This window comes from Chaetura pelagica, unplaced genomic scaffold, assembly GCF_000747805.2.
Source record: "Chaetura pelagica isolate M959 unplaced genomic scaffold, ChaPel_1.0 scaffold655, whole genome shotgun sequence".
NCBI lineage: Eukaryota > Metazoa > Chordata > Aves > Apodiformes > Apodidae > Chaetura > Chaetura pelagica.
The window spans coordinates 726,810-742,740 of NW_009953225.1; the positions used below are offsets into that span (position 1 = coordinate 726,810).

The window sequence follows — 15,931 nt, forward strand, 5'->3', positions numbered from 1 at the left end:
CCACCCCCCCCTGTGGCGGGAGGGCCGGCCTCTCGGCAGCGGGTGCAGCGGCCGTTGGTTTCCCCTCAAGCGGCAGCAACACGGGGGGCTCCGGCCCCAACCTCAGGGCTCAGGACCCTGAGCTCAGCGCTGAGGCCCAGGCTGGACCCAGGGCAGGCAGGCAGGTCCCAGCACCAGTGCCCGCAGCAGGGGGTGTCCCACGCAGAAAGCGTCCAAACGGGCCTCAGGGAGGAGGGAAGGGCCCACCTGCTGCACTCGCCGCCTCTGATACCCCCGGGACCCACCTGTCCAGGCAGTGTCACTGCCCAGAGCCAAGGAGCGTCCGTGAGCCCCAAGTTAGGGGGTGGCACAGGATGGCTTGTGGCCCAGCCTTTCTGTCCCGCGCCACATCCGTTGTTTTGGGTTCAGTTGTCCTTGAGAAGCAAGTCTGGTTTAGTCCGTGAGCAGGGAATGATCAGGAGAGGCCTCTGCTGGCTGAAAAGGCCTTTTGGTTAGACTGATGTGGGGAAGAAAAGAACAGTTTCCCACAAGCCCCAATAAACCACAGTTACACAAGTGTCCCCCAGATCTGACAAACCTCCCATCATCACCTCAGGCCTCACCATCATTTTATGCTCCCCTTATCTATACACCCTTCACATTCTGTGACACTGCCTAGCTAGTCATTTTCCAGACAAGAACTGCTGGTTTCATTACACAAGAATGACACTCACACTGTTAAAAGTCCAGTAACTATAGCAGAAATAGGGAAAATAATCTGCACCTGGTTTCCCTGCTCTTTTTTGCCCTTCCCAGAAGGTGTACAGACTTGGCTCTATTCAGTGAACTTCTTTGAAGCTCTGTCTCCCAGCATATAAGCCAGCCAGCCATACTGCAAATTCTGCTCAGAGCTGATAGGAATCCTTGCCTGAAAGATAACATAATACTAAAATCAGTAGATCTGAATTCTCTTACTTGTACGGGGCATGCCCATCTTCCCCAGACCTTCTGTGCAGGAGATACACCCACTCACACGTGCAACGCCAGCAGCTTCCACACAGTACAGTCAGCTCTGCCACCTCAGCTCAGCTGCCAAGCAGTGTTTTAGGCAGAGAAGCTATTGACGAAACACAAGACCAAGAAGACAAACCACAAAACAATTCTCAGGGTATTAAAGCTTGGAGCAGGACTGCTCTGCTAGAACTCTGCCCTGCACCTGCACAATGACCAAGACTTGCCAGACTTCCTGAAGGCCACAGACATGTGATATGTCCTGTGGTCTCAAGGGAAATCCTGGAGCAGGCTTTTTGTTTGCTTTTTTCTTAGTCTGTTGGTGGGTGAAGATCAGCATTAAACCCTCTCCCAGTCTCTCAGGAGAGTTACAGCTTTATTTCAAGGGGTCTCATTCTCTGGAGACTTTCAAGACCTGTCTGGATGCATTTCTGTGTGACCTGCCTTAGGTGTTCCTCCTCTGGCAGGAAGTTTGGACTCCATCATCTCCAGCGGTCCCTCCCAACCCCTCACATTCTATGATTTGATGTTTTCTGCACAACACAGTGCCTGGACAGAGGCAGAAAGAAATATCCACCTGGCCTGTAAAGCTGAAGGCAGGTTCTTACTGTGCTGCTCAGCAGAACAACCTTGGTAAGAACAGAATAAGCCTTGTATTGAGTAAAGCAGTGACCTCCTCCCAAAGCTCCTACAGTCACCCACTGGGACTGTCCCCTTCCAGGAAGCCACCCAGCCCAACTTCCCCTCTGCCAGACTTCCAGAGACACGGCCTCCCCAGCACACACAGGAACACTGTTGGGAGTGAGCAGAGGCCACCACAGCCCCTCCCTCCCCAGGCACCCCCTGGGGAGCCCACCCCTGGCCACCACAGCCAGGGAACTGCTGCAGATCTGTTCATATGCACTGGAATGACAGTAACTATTTCACGTTTGGCAACAAGTTGAGGATATTTATGAATAAACACTGTCTTTACATGCAGCAAAAATTTAACTCTTAGCAATTTCTTCTGAGGATGTGAGATGTCTCCTGGCTAGTAGGCTCTGGATAAGAGAAGAGCTCTTACAGTGAGTGCACTGGTTTCCCTTTTTTTTTAAAAAAAAAACAACCAACTGCAGGATGTGGAGAAGCCGGTAGCATAACAAGCAGGAGCCTGGGCTGCATCTGTGCCCACTGCTCCCCAGTTACCTTCTGCATCCCCTGCTGGCACTGAAGGCAAGTGCTTTACAAATGGGAAAGCATTTTTTTCAGTGATACAACTCACAGAAACCTCAAAGGCAATGGGAACCTTTATTTTTTTATTATTTTCCATATATTGACGTTGTCCTTTTATGCAAACTTAACTGTAAAACACTCTCGAGATACTGCATAGAAAAAACACATAGGAAAAATCATATATACACTTTCATAAAAATAGAATACATCTTGGCAAAATTACTTGTGTACAGTGTATTGACATTACTGAACCAAACTTCGATCATCTTTGGAGACAAATGTTCCATTTGCAAAAAAACCCAAAACATTTTAACTGACCTGGGGATACTGAAATGGATATGGTTTTGAGCTAAATAAATGGCTATACCAGAACATTAGAGTAAAAAAACCAAAAGTTATAAAATACCTGCTGCATAAAGTAGAAGTAGCCATGTTGCTTTTTCTTTCAAAAAAGTGACATTTCTCAACTTGAACTGACATCAAATGCACCAGTTCCAAATTCTACTGTAGATTCTTTAGCTGAAAACACTTTAATACAATTTGTTTCACCATTTGCAACCACTAGGGACAGTGGTACTTGTTGTTTTGAGCACTCGCCATAGTCTATTACAGCCCTAATTCTATCAGGTATTGGATAAGAAAAAAACCCTAGTAGATATAAAATTGTAAAACATTTAGCAACCTTTAAAACATGTAGACCACTTGAAATTATGCCGTGTTTTTTTCTTCTGGTTAGGCATTTCTGTAGTTGCTTTCATCAGAGGTTGCTCCTTGCTTACTGCTTTGACCACAAACTTCAGCTCACACTTCGGTTTCAGAACAAACTGTGGAAAAATATGACTACTCCAGTGTAATAAATAAAGCAAGTGGTAACAGGTCGTCAAAACCCCAAATTTTCCTCCTGAATTGGAATCATGGGACAGAACAGGCAGCCTTGGGGAAGGAGGGACAGGGAAAAGAGCTTAGCACCATTTTCAAGTGACATGGTTCCCGAGGGCGTGGCAGGCAGCAGAGTCAGTCTGGAAGTGGTGATACCCACTGGCACTGAGGGACGTGGCTAAAATGCTGGGGTGCTGCCCATGGTGGGGTGCTCAGTAGGGGTAGGCTGACACGGCGATATAAAGGATGAAAGTTGTCTGGTACTCAACGCTGCCGTCGGCGCCGTAGGACAGGGCTCTGACCGCCATGCGGTACGTCTGGGGCTCCCGCAGCGCCCGCCGGGTGAACACAACGCCCTTCAGGTTCTCATCTCTCAGGGCAAAGGGCACTGCTGGGTCCTCCTCTGCCATCAAGAACGTTGTTCTTGGGTGCATGACTTGGTCGTGGGTGTAGGCAACCAGGCGGATGAGATCCTGGCCGGCAGCTATGCCGAAGGGCAGGGAGAGGAGCTTGTATTCCAAGGCGTAGGTGCTCAGGTCACACTCCAGGTCATTGGCCGGGCAGTTTTTCAGGCAGAACCTAGGAACGAGCAGAGCACGTCAGCCCAGGGAGAAGGCACAGTATGGTAAGCAGGTCTTAAAAGATAAATTCTTCCTGTTTGTCCTGCTGTGTGATGTAAATTTCTCTGTAAAGATAATAGGCTCATACACTCTTTATCCATTGCTCCTCTAAAGATGGGGGCAAGTTTAAGGTCTCATTTTGTCTCAGCAGGGAAACTCAGGGTGCCAAGAGGTAAAGACATTGGATATAGTATTTGTTGTTGAAGGCAATGATGCACGTTTTAGTGACCTTGCTCTTAAACATTAGATTTGGAAAGGTTGTTTTAAGATGTACTAGGCAGCTCCATTTGAGGTGTTTGTGTGTTAGACCATTAAGGATTTGGAATTATGAAGTGTTACTTCTGTTAATCATAAATCAAAGTAGGCAGTATCTCTTAGCTCTGCTCATTGGTGCTAACAGAGGTCAAAGAACATTAAGCCACTTCAACTTAAGTGTCATCCTAGTTCAGCTTGATCACAAGAGACATTCACTATGGAACACACTATTTCCTTTAGTATATTAAAATATTTTCAAAATTAATATGTTTTTTCCAGAACACAGAAATAAAGAAATTAAAAATAATAAAGCTTACTAACAAAGTCATTATTTCATGACTAGAAAAATATTTAAAATGCTTTGAAACAGGTGGTAAATTAGGCCTTGAGAGAAGTCAGAAACCTCATATGCAAAAGCAGCCCTGGAGGTGACATGAGACCAGGTCAGCAGAAGGAATGTGGGCACAGTGCCCAAACAGACACCTTTGCTGGCATGAGACTTACTGGTGTCAAAGTTAGCTGTAGTTTCTCCTGACAAAAACAGGTAAAGGATCTGAGCTTGGGGTGGGTGAAAAGGGGCTGAAAACACAACGTACCCTGACAGAGGCTCTCGCTGGTAGTTGGGTGGACAAGGTGTGTCGATGCACTGGTAGCTTCCCCTCATGTTGAAACACATCTGATTTGGTCCACAATTAATGTTTTGCTCGAGGCATTCATCAATATCTGAATGTAAATAACAGGCAAATGATCAGCTGCTGGTACTTGGATAAATTTAACAGTTAAAAGTAGCTGTAGCTGAGCCAGTAGAAGCTGAGCAGAACACAGCATGTACCTCTGCACGCAGGGAAACTGTTCAGGATCCAGTCTTGCTGTTGGACATGCTGGAGCCAGCAGTGCCAGTAACATGCATTTATTACTGCATGGAATATCGTGCTTGAGCTGCCCTGCAGCCATGATCCAGCAGAAACCAGGTGTCTTGTCAAGAGAGACTAATTGGTTCATTTTTTTATGGGGTATCTTTGTGGATCAGAAAATCTGATAGTAGCTTTTTTGGACAGGGGTGGGTTAAGAATTAACCAGATATATATGGTTTACCCCAGAGCTGCTGTCTGGCTGCCTGGAGTTAAACATGTAGCGTAAGGCAGAAACTTCAGAGAATAAGAAGGTGCAATTGTCTCATTTGCTGGTGTTTTGTGAAGCGTTAAAATGTGAAATATAAAAACTTATGAAACCTGAAACGTTGAATGCCCAATCTCATACAGTGAATTCAAAGAGGTGGCTTGTGCATGTATTGAAAATGATTTGCATCTTCTCTATCTACAGCTGTATTTCTGAACGCTCAGAGGGACCTCTGTACCTTGGCAGGTTTTGCCATTGGGCATCAGGCGGTAACCAGATGGACAAGTGCACTGGTAACTTCCCAGGGTGTTTCTGCATTCGTGCTGGCAGGTATCTCTGGTTTCACACTCATCTATGTCTGTGGGAAGAAACAGGAACACGTACACATCAGCATCATTTGAACCTGGTATTGAACCAAGGTATTTTTTGTCCTATTTATACATGAGCGTAGGGACAGAGGTGGTGAAAAATATATGGAGCTGGTTTTCTGATGGGGTTGAATGTCTAAGACTGGGCAAGTCTTCTCACACCTTACCTGTGCCATTCCTTAAAACTTCTTGATAATTAAAGTCCTCACCTCTTTTGATAGTAGCCTTACTACACATTCTAACTGGGAAGACCTGTCCTGAGATGGAGTTCTGGGAAGAAAGGGGGTTGTGCAATCTGCACACACCAAGGTCATACACACAGTCTTGCCCCCACAGCGAGCTGAGCTGCCTGCTGATAAGGTGTAGGCAACATGGAAAGGGAATGTCCAGCTCAGGCATCTCGCCAGGGCTGAGAGTCAGGGAGTTTTCTTACAGATAATCCCTTGGGCAAAGCTGTTTCCCTTCCCAACTGATCTTCCCCATGCCACAGGGATAAGTTAAGCTCAGTATCAGCATCAATAAATGCTCTTCTTTTTTTTTTTTTTATCCACTCTCAAACACAGAAGTATCAGACCACTTTATGTAAAATCTCCAAAGCAGACTAGTGGGGTTTAGACACAGATCACATAGGATTATAATGTCTTTTAAAACATCTGCCTAATTCAGGAGAGCAATGAAGATCCTATTCAGGTTAATCCTGTGCAAGAGTCAAGGCTTGCGTGATTAAAACAGTGGAAGAAGGTCTTTGCTTCCCCTCTACATGATGTACAGGGCTTGCCTTTCATAAAAATGCAAACACAGAAGACAAACAGATGTGACTGTAGAAATGTATTATGTTATTATCAATTCAAAATATTTTAAAATAATTTTCTCTTTTTAAAAAAACATTATCTGGGTGTATTTTTCATACTAAATAGTAATTTTTAAATTCAGTTGTTAATCCCCATGAAACAGAAGTACAAGGATATGAATTAATTCCAACTGTCAGCTGCGTAAAGGTCACAGACCTTAACTGAACCCTTTCTTCAGTGGTAGCTGGATTCCTGAGTCTTACAACTGAACTGCTACAGCCAGAACAAACTGCATGTACAGGGCTACTGAAATGCCTTTAGAAATGCCAAATACAAGGTTTGGTGTCTGCCTATCTAAAACTTTTTAATAAAGTTTTTCAAAATATGATGAATCTCTATATAATTCTAACAATCTAATTGTTGAGCAATACTTTGTTGGGGTTTTTGGTTGGTTGTATTTTTTAACTTCTTAATCTCTTCACATGCAGTACAAATCAGTCAGTGAACAGCACAGGCTACTGTTCACTTCGACATTCCCTTATTGAATTTTTAGTTCCTGTGAAAACAGCAGCATTTCACTGAAAGAACCTCAGGAAAAGCTCAAGGAGTAAGTGAGCTAAATGCTTGGCACTTGGAGATGCCAAATACCTTTGTTTCCTGTTGGTCTCACAGTGTGCTTGTTCAAAACCTTTCTGAACCAATTATTGCTACCATCAGTGGGTCTGACACAACAAGGTCCCCAGGGCTGGACTGGGTCTTACTCTTTTTTTCTTTTTTTCAAGCATGTGAGAAAATTCACAAAGGAGCCACCATCAACAGCAGAAAAAGCGTAACAGTGTGCACAATCAAAACAGGAGGTCAACATGAGGAAGTTTGAAAACGTTTTTGCTACATGCGCAGGAGATGAGAACATGCAGAACTCTCTGAATTTTTATCAGGGTAACATAAAAACCCAACAACAAAGCACCACAAACCATCAGCCCCTGGTACATATGAAAGAGTAACCTAAGAATAAGGACCAAAACAAGAGAATTGCATAGATATGACTGACATTTACCTACACATCTGTCATTTCTTGCCTCATAGCCTTCAGGACAAGTTTCTCTAATGTTCCTTCTAGTCCTGGAGAAAGGTATTCTGCTGTTTCTATACTCTGAGAAGGAGCTGTAGAGATTTGAGGAGTGCCTGTAATACTGTTGAGGTTGATTGTTGTCTCTCACAGGGGAGAATTGAGCATAGCTATAGCTATTGTAATAGGCACCATAACTGGGCAATCTCTCCAGTCCAGCGCAAGATTTCCCATCACCTAATAAATGTTGTCCAGGTGGACAGACACACTTGAAGCTGCCGGGGGTGTTGGTGCATTGAAATGCACAGGGTTTAGGCACTTGTTCACATTCATTAATGTCTGCTCATGTGACATGATCCAGAGCAACAAACCATGTGGAAAGGAGAAAAAACAAACAAACAACACATAACTATATGTACAGATAGACAAATACACTTATCTCAGGCTGTGGAACAAACTGAAGACATAAAAGTGAGAACTTGAAGGCAGTAAAATACAGAGAACATGATGCCAGGCAGGCAGGTTATTCTGTCCTATACAGTAATTCACCTTTATTCTTCATTTGAGGCTACTTCTGACCTAAGCCTGTGCTCACGTGGGACAAAAAGTCTTCTGGAGTTTTGCCTGGAGCGCCAGGGCAGCTCGGGGGTGGCTGTAAAAGGGGGATCCAGGCTGCTCCCTTGCTTATGCAGAAGCAGAGCTGTGGGACAGCTGGAAAGCTGCTGGTTCCTGCTGGTCACCAGAAAGGATGTGCTCTGAGAAGTGTCCCCAAGGACCCCACGTGGTCATCCTAAGCTGCTCACTGCTACCTGACTACTTGTTTTTTACCTGACTACAGGTGAGTGGGAGAAGCTGTTGGAGAATACTTAACATGGAGCATTACTGAGGAGCACAGCTTAGAAATTCCTTCAGTCTGGCATGGAGGGAAGCTGGAAAAGCTCTTATACTGTTACTGTGTATTAAGGGAAAAATCAGGTCCCAAGGATATGTCACAGGGCTGCAGGGGAAGGTGGTCAGGGCCATTCTAACCTTTCATGTTGTTGTTGGTTATTCCAGCTATGAAAGGTTGCAGACTTAACAATAAATATTAACTCAATTTTGTACAATTAAAAAATGGAATTATTTTTGCTTTCCTAAGAAATGCTGATTTTTAAGCTCAGTTTCCCTTAAAATTGTAATCCAAACCTGTCCAGGCCTAGCAGTAAATACCATCCTTAAAGCAAAACAGAGTGGTGAGTATCCTAAGTGTGGCAAAGGGTTTAAGGATATAACAAGATGAGTGTCCTTCACTCAAAATCAAGTAAATAAGAGAACTCTTGGATACTGCAGGACTGGGTCTTTCCCCACAGGCTCTCTGACATGACCAGAAACAAACTTCCTAAAATTTTTAGAGAGTTGCTACAGGCCCAGTTGACAATTTGACATGCACCATGTTCCTTTTCAAACTTACATTCATTCCTTACTAGAAGACAACAAAAAATGGCTAATGACCATAAATAAGTAACTTGATATCAGGATACATATAAATGTATCTATAATTGGCATATATCAGAAACTTTTTTTTACTAGAATTTAAAGCTGATCTTATTGGTGACTCAGTAAAGTTTTAATTATTTCTGTTCTGAAATGTAGTAGAATATTAGATTTCATTTAAATTAAATGCATAATCTTTATAAATTATGGTTTTTAATATTTTTGGGGATTATTAATAATTACATGTTTTGAAAGTTGGAAATACAGGGGTAATTAATTATTGCAGAGTATTGCAGTTATATATTACTTGAAATATCATTAGGGTAGTATTGTCATGGATTATAAACTAGAGAATGTAATTTTTAACACGGCCAAAACCAACAGGGATTTTAAGTTTATAGGCCTTCATTGTGTGCACCAGATGAAAAACATATTACTCACACAAATGTAAAAGAACACTCACTATTTCCTTAGTACTCAACTATTTTCTAAGTGCTGAGTTTAACATTCTTTCCCTGCAGAGAACAGACAACATGCATGTGCTCTAACATCTACAGCCCATGTAGATGTAGTCCTTGGAACCAGGTGTGGATAACTAATAGGCGACTAATGTAGAAATGCTGAAAGAAAATAGGTGAAACTTGGAGAAGTTTCTTTTGCAGGAGCAGCCTGTGCAATACAACCAAAAGGGAAAGCAGCAAATCACTTGAACTGACATACCAGCTGTCCCTGGCTCACTGGAAAACCCTTTTCCACTAGACAGAACCCCTTGGATTACACACTATGGATATTAAGTATTTACAGGAGCAATAAGAAATCACCTTGAAACAAAACGAGGGAAATTCTCAGGCTGTGATTTGAAGAAGAATATTTGATTTTAAATTCCAGATTGCCTTGCACGTGTTACGTGCAAAAATGATCTACAACAGCTTCTAGTGGTGCCCTTCCACCCATGGTGGGGCCCAACAATGTTCATGGGAATACTGTGCTTCAGTTAGAGAGCAGCTGCAGGGCAGCTCCTAGTGTCTTCTGAAAATCTGTGGTCTAGGCTTTATCTGGTTTATTAATGGCAGGAATTTAAGTGGGTTTAATATATATTAAGGAGTCTGGGATTGATTTTATTTCAGTAGAGGCAGCTGGTGGAAGTAACATCCTGGTCTACAGCCAAACAGTTTCTTACTGTGACTTAAATCTCTCTTAAAAAACCCAGCCCACTCCTGGCTTTTGGTAGTGCAAAATCCTAGGGTGCCTAAAAAGAAAAACCAAAACCTATTCTCCAGAACAGCTATTTTTCACTTAGGAAAGCTATTCTTGAAGAATTAATGAAGGAATGCTTCCCCAATATGATGATACATGAGAGCAACTGAAACCAACCTCAGTTAGTGTCATATACCAACCATGCATCACCATTATCAGGGTGGATCAGCTATAACATTTTAAATATTCCACATAAATACAGAAAGGGCGAATCTCAATGATCCTGGTGCCATCCTGAAGCCTGTGACATGCCAGGGCGTTTGAAGCACTCGCATGGACACCACATGTTAAACTCAAGCTCTGCAAGTTAGAGTTCCAAGAACATCCTTCCAAAGCTACACATGTGAGTGGGAGAAAGCTCCACATGTTTTCATGCCAAAAGCTTCTAGGCAGACAGCACGGGGCAGTAACTGCACGGTCAGCATTGCTGTGAGTGGCAGGACTTCTCCTTCCCCCTGTGATCCACCCAAACCAGAAAGAGGGTGCTGAGTGACACCCACACATCAGCCTCCTCTGCTGCACCCACCCTTGGAAACTCCAGCAGCACATACAGGCATTTGTGCTGGTTGCTTGTGGAGGTTCTGGGTGTGTGGGGCCTCTTGCAACACCCTAACTTTGGGTGTTCTCCTTTAGGGGAATCCACATTCCCCTACGGATGCAGATCAGCACAGGCCAGGGAACAGCCAGGCACATCCAGTCACCAGCAAAGCTGACCTGATTTTTCAAATGAAACCACTTGCAGAGTGACAGCTTGCACATCCATCCACCAGTGCTCCAAGACCCTTGTACGCTTTGTTTTCCAAGTATGGATCCAGCAGAATCTCCATTTGGAATAATTTGGTTTGGGCTATGATCTTCGGATGGGACATTTTGGTTTAGATGGGTAATTTGGAACTTCAGAGCACATCTGTCTACACAGCATAGACTTCAAATGGGTTAGCACTGTTGGATCTGCCCCAGCAGGAAGGCCAGGCAGCAGCAGCAGCAGCAGACATGCCTGCAGAGCTTACCCACACAAGGCCTGCCGACGCCCTGGGAGCGGTGTCCCCGGGGACACGCGCAGCGGTAACTGCCTCGGGTGTTCTCACACAGCTGGTTGTAGCGGCACTGGTGGGTCCCGTCCCGGCACTCATCGACGTCTGCCAGCAACGAGGGGAAGCAGTCAGATTCTTCCTGAAGCTTCTGACAGCTTCAGACTTACTGATGTATAAGGAACGCAGTTAAGCCACAAGTGAACCTGGTCTCCTAGACAGATCAGGCCTCTGAAAGCAGAGTTTTCTGCCCCCACATTCACACATGGGCAAAACATTCCAATCAAGGACCAGCTTCTAGAATTCAAAGTAACAATGAAGAAAAGGTGCTGGAAAACCTTACTGTTCTTTCTTAAAAGCAATGGAAAACTACAAGTAGCAAGGATACATCTGTTCTTTTAATATCATTTACTAAAGAGTTACACTCATGTTCCCATAAGAGGAAAAATGTTGGTGCCTTAATATGTGCAAATCCTAGTAAATGGAGATGGACTGCCCCAGCAATTTTTGTTTTTTCCATTCATCACTGTGCCTGTGCTCACCAGCATGTACATGAACACTTCAACTCACCAATACACGTTCCATTTTCTGCTTTGGTCATTCCACTGGGACACAGATCAATGCACTTATAGCCACCACGGGTGTTTTTGCAAAGCTGATCAGGCCTGCATACATTCTGCCTGCACTCATTCACATCTTATTTGGGAAAAAAAAACAACAATAAAATCAAACAAACAAGAATAGAAATGAACTTGCTTTCTTACGCTCAATTCCAAAGGAACAGAACAACCCAGCTGTAGTTACACTGTCTAGGTGTCTTTGAATGCATTCCATGGCACTGGACGCCCAACGTCAGCCCAATTCCCTCTTTCTCTGGCTTTTACCTCTGCTGTACAATCTCAGAAATACCTACCAAGTTATCAGCCATAGTAGGATTTTAATTCATAAAGGCTTCCAATAAGAAACACAGCAACAAAGAAATGCTGAACTAGGTCCATTAGAAAGGACATTGCAAAGCTGATCCATACCCACGCATTTCCTGCCCTTCAGCTGGAATCCTGGCTCACACCCACAGTGGAAGCTGCCGATGGTGTTGAAGCAGCGCTGATGGCAGGAGTTGGACTCTTGACACTCGTTCACATCTGTGGAACAACAGAGACCTGTGATGCCACAGCTGGGAATGTCATCCTGTACCTGAGCAGTGCTGAGGCTGAGAACACATCCTGGACTCTGCTTTGAGCTCTAGGTATTGCACTGCTGAGGTGTGTTCTGAAGTGTTTACTTCTTTGTGAAAGAGAACACACGTGGGGCTGTTCCTTGACAGGATTTTAAATTTCTTTCTAAAGATGGAAAAAGCAAATGTGTTTTTTTTAAAAAAAAAAACCCAACCAAAACACCCACAAAAAAACCACCAAACCCCAAACCCATAACCTTAATAATGACATTTTATAGACACCTTAGTTACTTTCCATTGTGTGCATTTTCAGCTAATGAAAGCTACCTCCAAACCCCAAACCTTTCCATACCTTGGCAGCTAAATCCATCAGCTGTTCTCCTGAAGCCACTCCCACATCTCACCACACAGCGGTACGAGCCAATGATGTTCTCACAGTCCTGGCCAGCGTGGCAGGTGTGTCCACCTAAGGCACACTCATCAATATCTGTGATTAAAAACAAGCTGTAAGCCTCACTGTGGCAGAATGAAACAGATTGAGCAGTGTCTTGAGCATGATCAACTATCAAATACTTAATTGCAGATACATTCAGATATGAAATAACTGGAATACCACAAATAAATTACATTCTTATAATTACAAAATGGCCCAGCCCGAACAGAACATTTCCCTAGTGATTTTAGTGTCATGGGGCTTTTTGTATCCACAGCAGCACTTATCTTACCCTGACACGTTCTACCATCTGCAGAGATGGTGAGGCCTTTTGGACAGGAGCAGTAGTAAGATCCCATGGTGTTGTGACAGGTATGGGAACAAGGATTTCGCAGAGCACATTCATCTTCATCTGGAACAAGGAAAAGTTTGAAAAACCAGTGAGACTTTACAAGACTTGACAGGAAACGGTACCAAACACACCCTTCATGTGAGGGATACATCTGGTAGAGCTCACAGTGGCTCCATAAGTGGATTTGGCAATGATCATGCCCTAAACCAAATGTGAATCAGTTATCTAGATGGGGCAGCTGAAATGCTCATAACCTTTTCACCTCTGTCCCCCAAGCAGGAACTTGTGGACTGTCACCTGGGTTGCCAACACTCATCCTTCCCTCCACACAGATCATGTAAGTGCTTCACTGCTTTGCAGGCTCAACAGTTCTGTGGCTCAGTGTCCCCCAGCTGTATCTGAGGTACTGCTGAAAAGCTGTCTTGGCACTGCTTAGATTCTGGACAAGTACAGAAGAAGAGAAGACTCTGTCTGCCTCTGGATCCACACCCTGTTATCAGTGGTAACTGTTAAGTATGTCCTGCATGCTTTTTAATTCTAAGTAAAAGTAGGGTGGATTCTAGGGGTTGAGTTCTGCATCCAGCTCTGGGGTCCCAGCACAGGACAACCATGGACCTGTTGAAGTGAGTCCAGAGGAAGCCATAAAAACGTTCCAAGGGCTGGAGCAGCTCTGCTCTGGAGACAGGCTGGGAGAGTTGGGGTGTTCAGCCTGGAGACGAGAAGGCTCCAGGGAGAACTTAGAGCAGCCTTTCAACATGTAAAGAGGACTTAGAAGAAAGATGGAGAGCCTTTTCAGCAGGGCCTGCAGAGGCCCTGGTCAAGGGCCAGGTTAAACTAAAAATTTTATAGCAAGGGTGGCAAGGCACTGAAATGGGTTTTGAATGCCCCATCCCTGGAAGTGTTCAAGGGCAGGTTGGATGGGACCCTGAGCAACCTGCTCTAGTGGGTGTCCCTGTCCATGCAGGGGGTTGGTACTAGATGGTTTTTAAGGTCCCTTCCAACCCAAACCAGTCTGAGTCTGTGAGTACAAACCACACCCTTGTCACATCATTACCTGAGCAGTAAGGCCCAGTTGAGTCCAAACCAAACCCATCAGGACATTGATTGCTGCGATCTCCTGCATGGTAAAGGAAGCACATCTCACTTGTGGATGGAATACAGCCACTTTATTACTTTTTAAAAACCCTTTAAGAATTTCAGCCCAGCTATTTAGAAAAGATTTGTTATACTTGGACACAAAAATAGAAACTTTTAAAACCCAGATGTTAGTGGTTTTTCTGCTTGGGCACTAAAAGTCAATAGTACATGGAGTTTGCTGCTCTGAAAAACATTGCACAGGTGGGGGGTTTCCCTCAGGCTGCAGGTTGCACCCAGCCTAATGCATCCTGCAGAGTTCCTCCATAAACTTTTAATTATTAAAAGAAAAAACACCATTCATTTTCACTTCAGGTAAAAGGAGAGAAATAAACCCAACCCAAACCAATCACCATGTCAAAGACTATGGGAAGTCACTGCAGAAGAACAGAAGATTGCACTCTGAACTGTAATGGAAATCTGTAGAGACTGCTCAAAGACCAGAGGTATTTTGTTGCTTGTTTTGTTTTTAAAAAGCAGTATAACGATTGTTGGAAGAAATAAATGCAAGTTCTGTAAAGGCTTGGCCAGATCTGGAGACTTCTTTTCTCAGACCTCTTCTTAAAATGGGAAAAAAAAATCCTACTTGGTTCTCAGATTGCACAGTGGGTTCATAATCTGGCAAGTGGGAAAATCATTACTTAATTTATAATGTTGTTGTTGAAAATAAAGACTGAGAAAGGCAACCCCACTGTTTCAGTTACTTTCAAACCTGACTTATTTCATTTGAAAGAGGATGTAACACCTTACTGTGTAGAAAGAGCCCATATAGTATGTGAACAGGTAAAAAGACATTCTGCTAACCAACTATGACTTGAGAAAGAAAAACTCACACAAATCTATGCCCTACTCCTTAAGGTCACTTAGGTTGAAGGTTAATGAAGGCCAGCAGCTGGTACTGCTCAGAAACAGCAGGGTGGCTGGTGGAGCTGCAAATTGCTGCCCTGGAGCCAGGACTCACCCAAGGTACAGACTGTCCATGAGCAGGTGTCTATGCAGAGCTGTGTAACTGCACAACATCAATACCTGGCCTTAAAAATATAGCCATAAAGTACCAGTAAAGTTTTCAAGCTGGAGTTCAGCATATACTTTATGTATATGCCAAATACCTCCAGAGAAGTTCAATCTGAGGAATGACTTAGGACATTTTACCCATTCTAGTGCTGAATTTTGAATGTTCCTCCACCTCATTACTACCTTCCTTACATTTATGTGGGTTTTGCTGTGAGAAGAAAATGCACAATCCTTTTTCTTAATAGTGCAATGCAAGTGCAAAACCAAACAACCCCACCAACAACTGACTCCACAAAAAAATGGCACTCATTTCCAGAATAAAAGGTAAATGGAAGGAAATGGAGAAATACTGTAGTTACTGGTGATGCTTTTAGCAGTCAGCAAATGCAGACATGTATGATTCATGAGAGCTACAGGAGAAGAGTAAGTGCAGACTGCAACAGCTTTTACATAGGAGTCTATGGGTATATTAACGTGACATGTAGGTTCCAGGATTACAATAAAGTTACCCAAGTTTCACAGCGTTTTCCCTTTCCAGGCTATAACCAGTTTCTGAGAATATAGGTAAGGAATTCTAGGAAGACAGGATATTATTTTGCCAGTGTTTTGTTTTTGTGCAAGATAAGAACAGTACCTTTTGCAATGGAAGCATGGATTTTAAAAGCCACAGCTTCTTCCAGAGGGTTGTACTCTGTTGTGATAGAGGAAGTGTGGAGTGTTTCCACCAAGAAAGGCATCTTTCCTTTTGTGTAATCATAGG

The 15,931-nt window shown here is 43.7% G+C and overlaps 1 protein-coding gene across 1 annotated transcript in view; it reads right to left on the reverse strand.

The window, feature by feature from the left end:
- Window positions 1-3,293: 3,293 nt before the first annotated feature.
- The window catches only part of HMCN1 (hemicentin 1), a 193,881-nt gene continuing 181,243 nt past the window's right edge, over window positions 3,294-15,931 (reverse strand). Inside the window, exons 99-108 of the mRNA XM_009997856.1 lie at window positions 15,806-15,913; window positions 14,078-14,140; window positions 12,964-13,083; window positions 12,591-12,725; window positions 12,093-12,206; window positions 11,635-11,760; window positions 11,044-11,172; window positions 5,314-5,433; window positions 4,553-4,679; window positions 3,294-3,660 (exon numbers count right to left, since the gene is read on the reverse strand). Of these exons, the coding sequence (XP_009996158.1) occupies window positions 3,294-3,660; window positions 4,553-4,679; window positions 5,314-5,433; window positions 11,044-11,172; window positions 11,635-11,760; window positions 12,093-12,206; window positions 12,591-12,725; window positions 12,964-13,083; window positions 14,078-14,140; window positions 15,806-15,913 (1,409 nt within the window). The remainder of the gene's footprint in view (window positions 3,661-4,552; window positions 4,680-5,313; window positions 5,434-11,043; window positions 11,173-11,634; window positions 11,761-12,092; window positions 12,207-12,590; window positions 12,726-12,963; window positions 13,084-14,077; window positions 14,141-15,805; window positions 15,914-15,931) is intronic.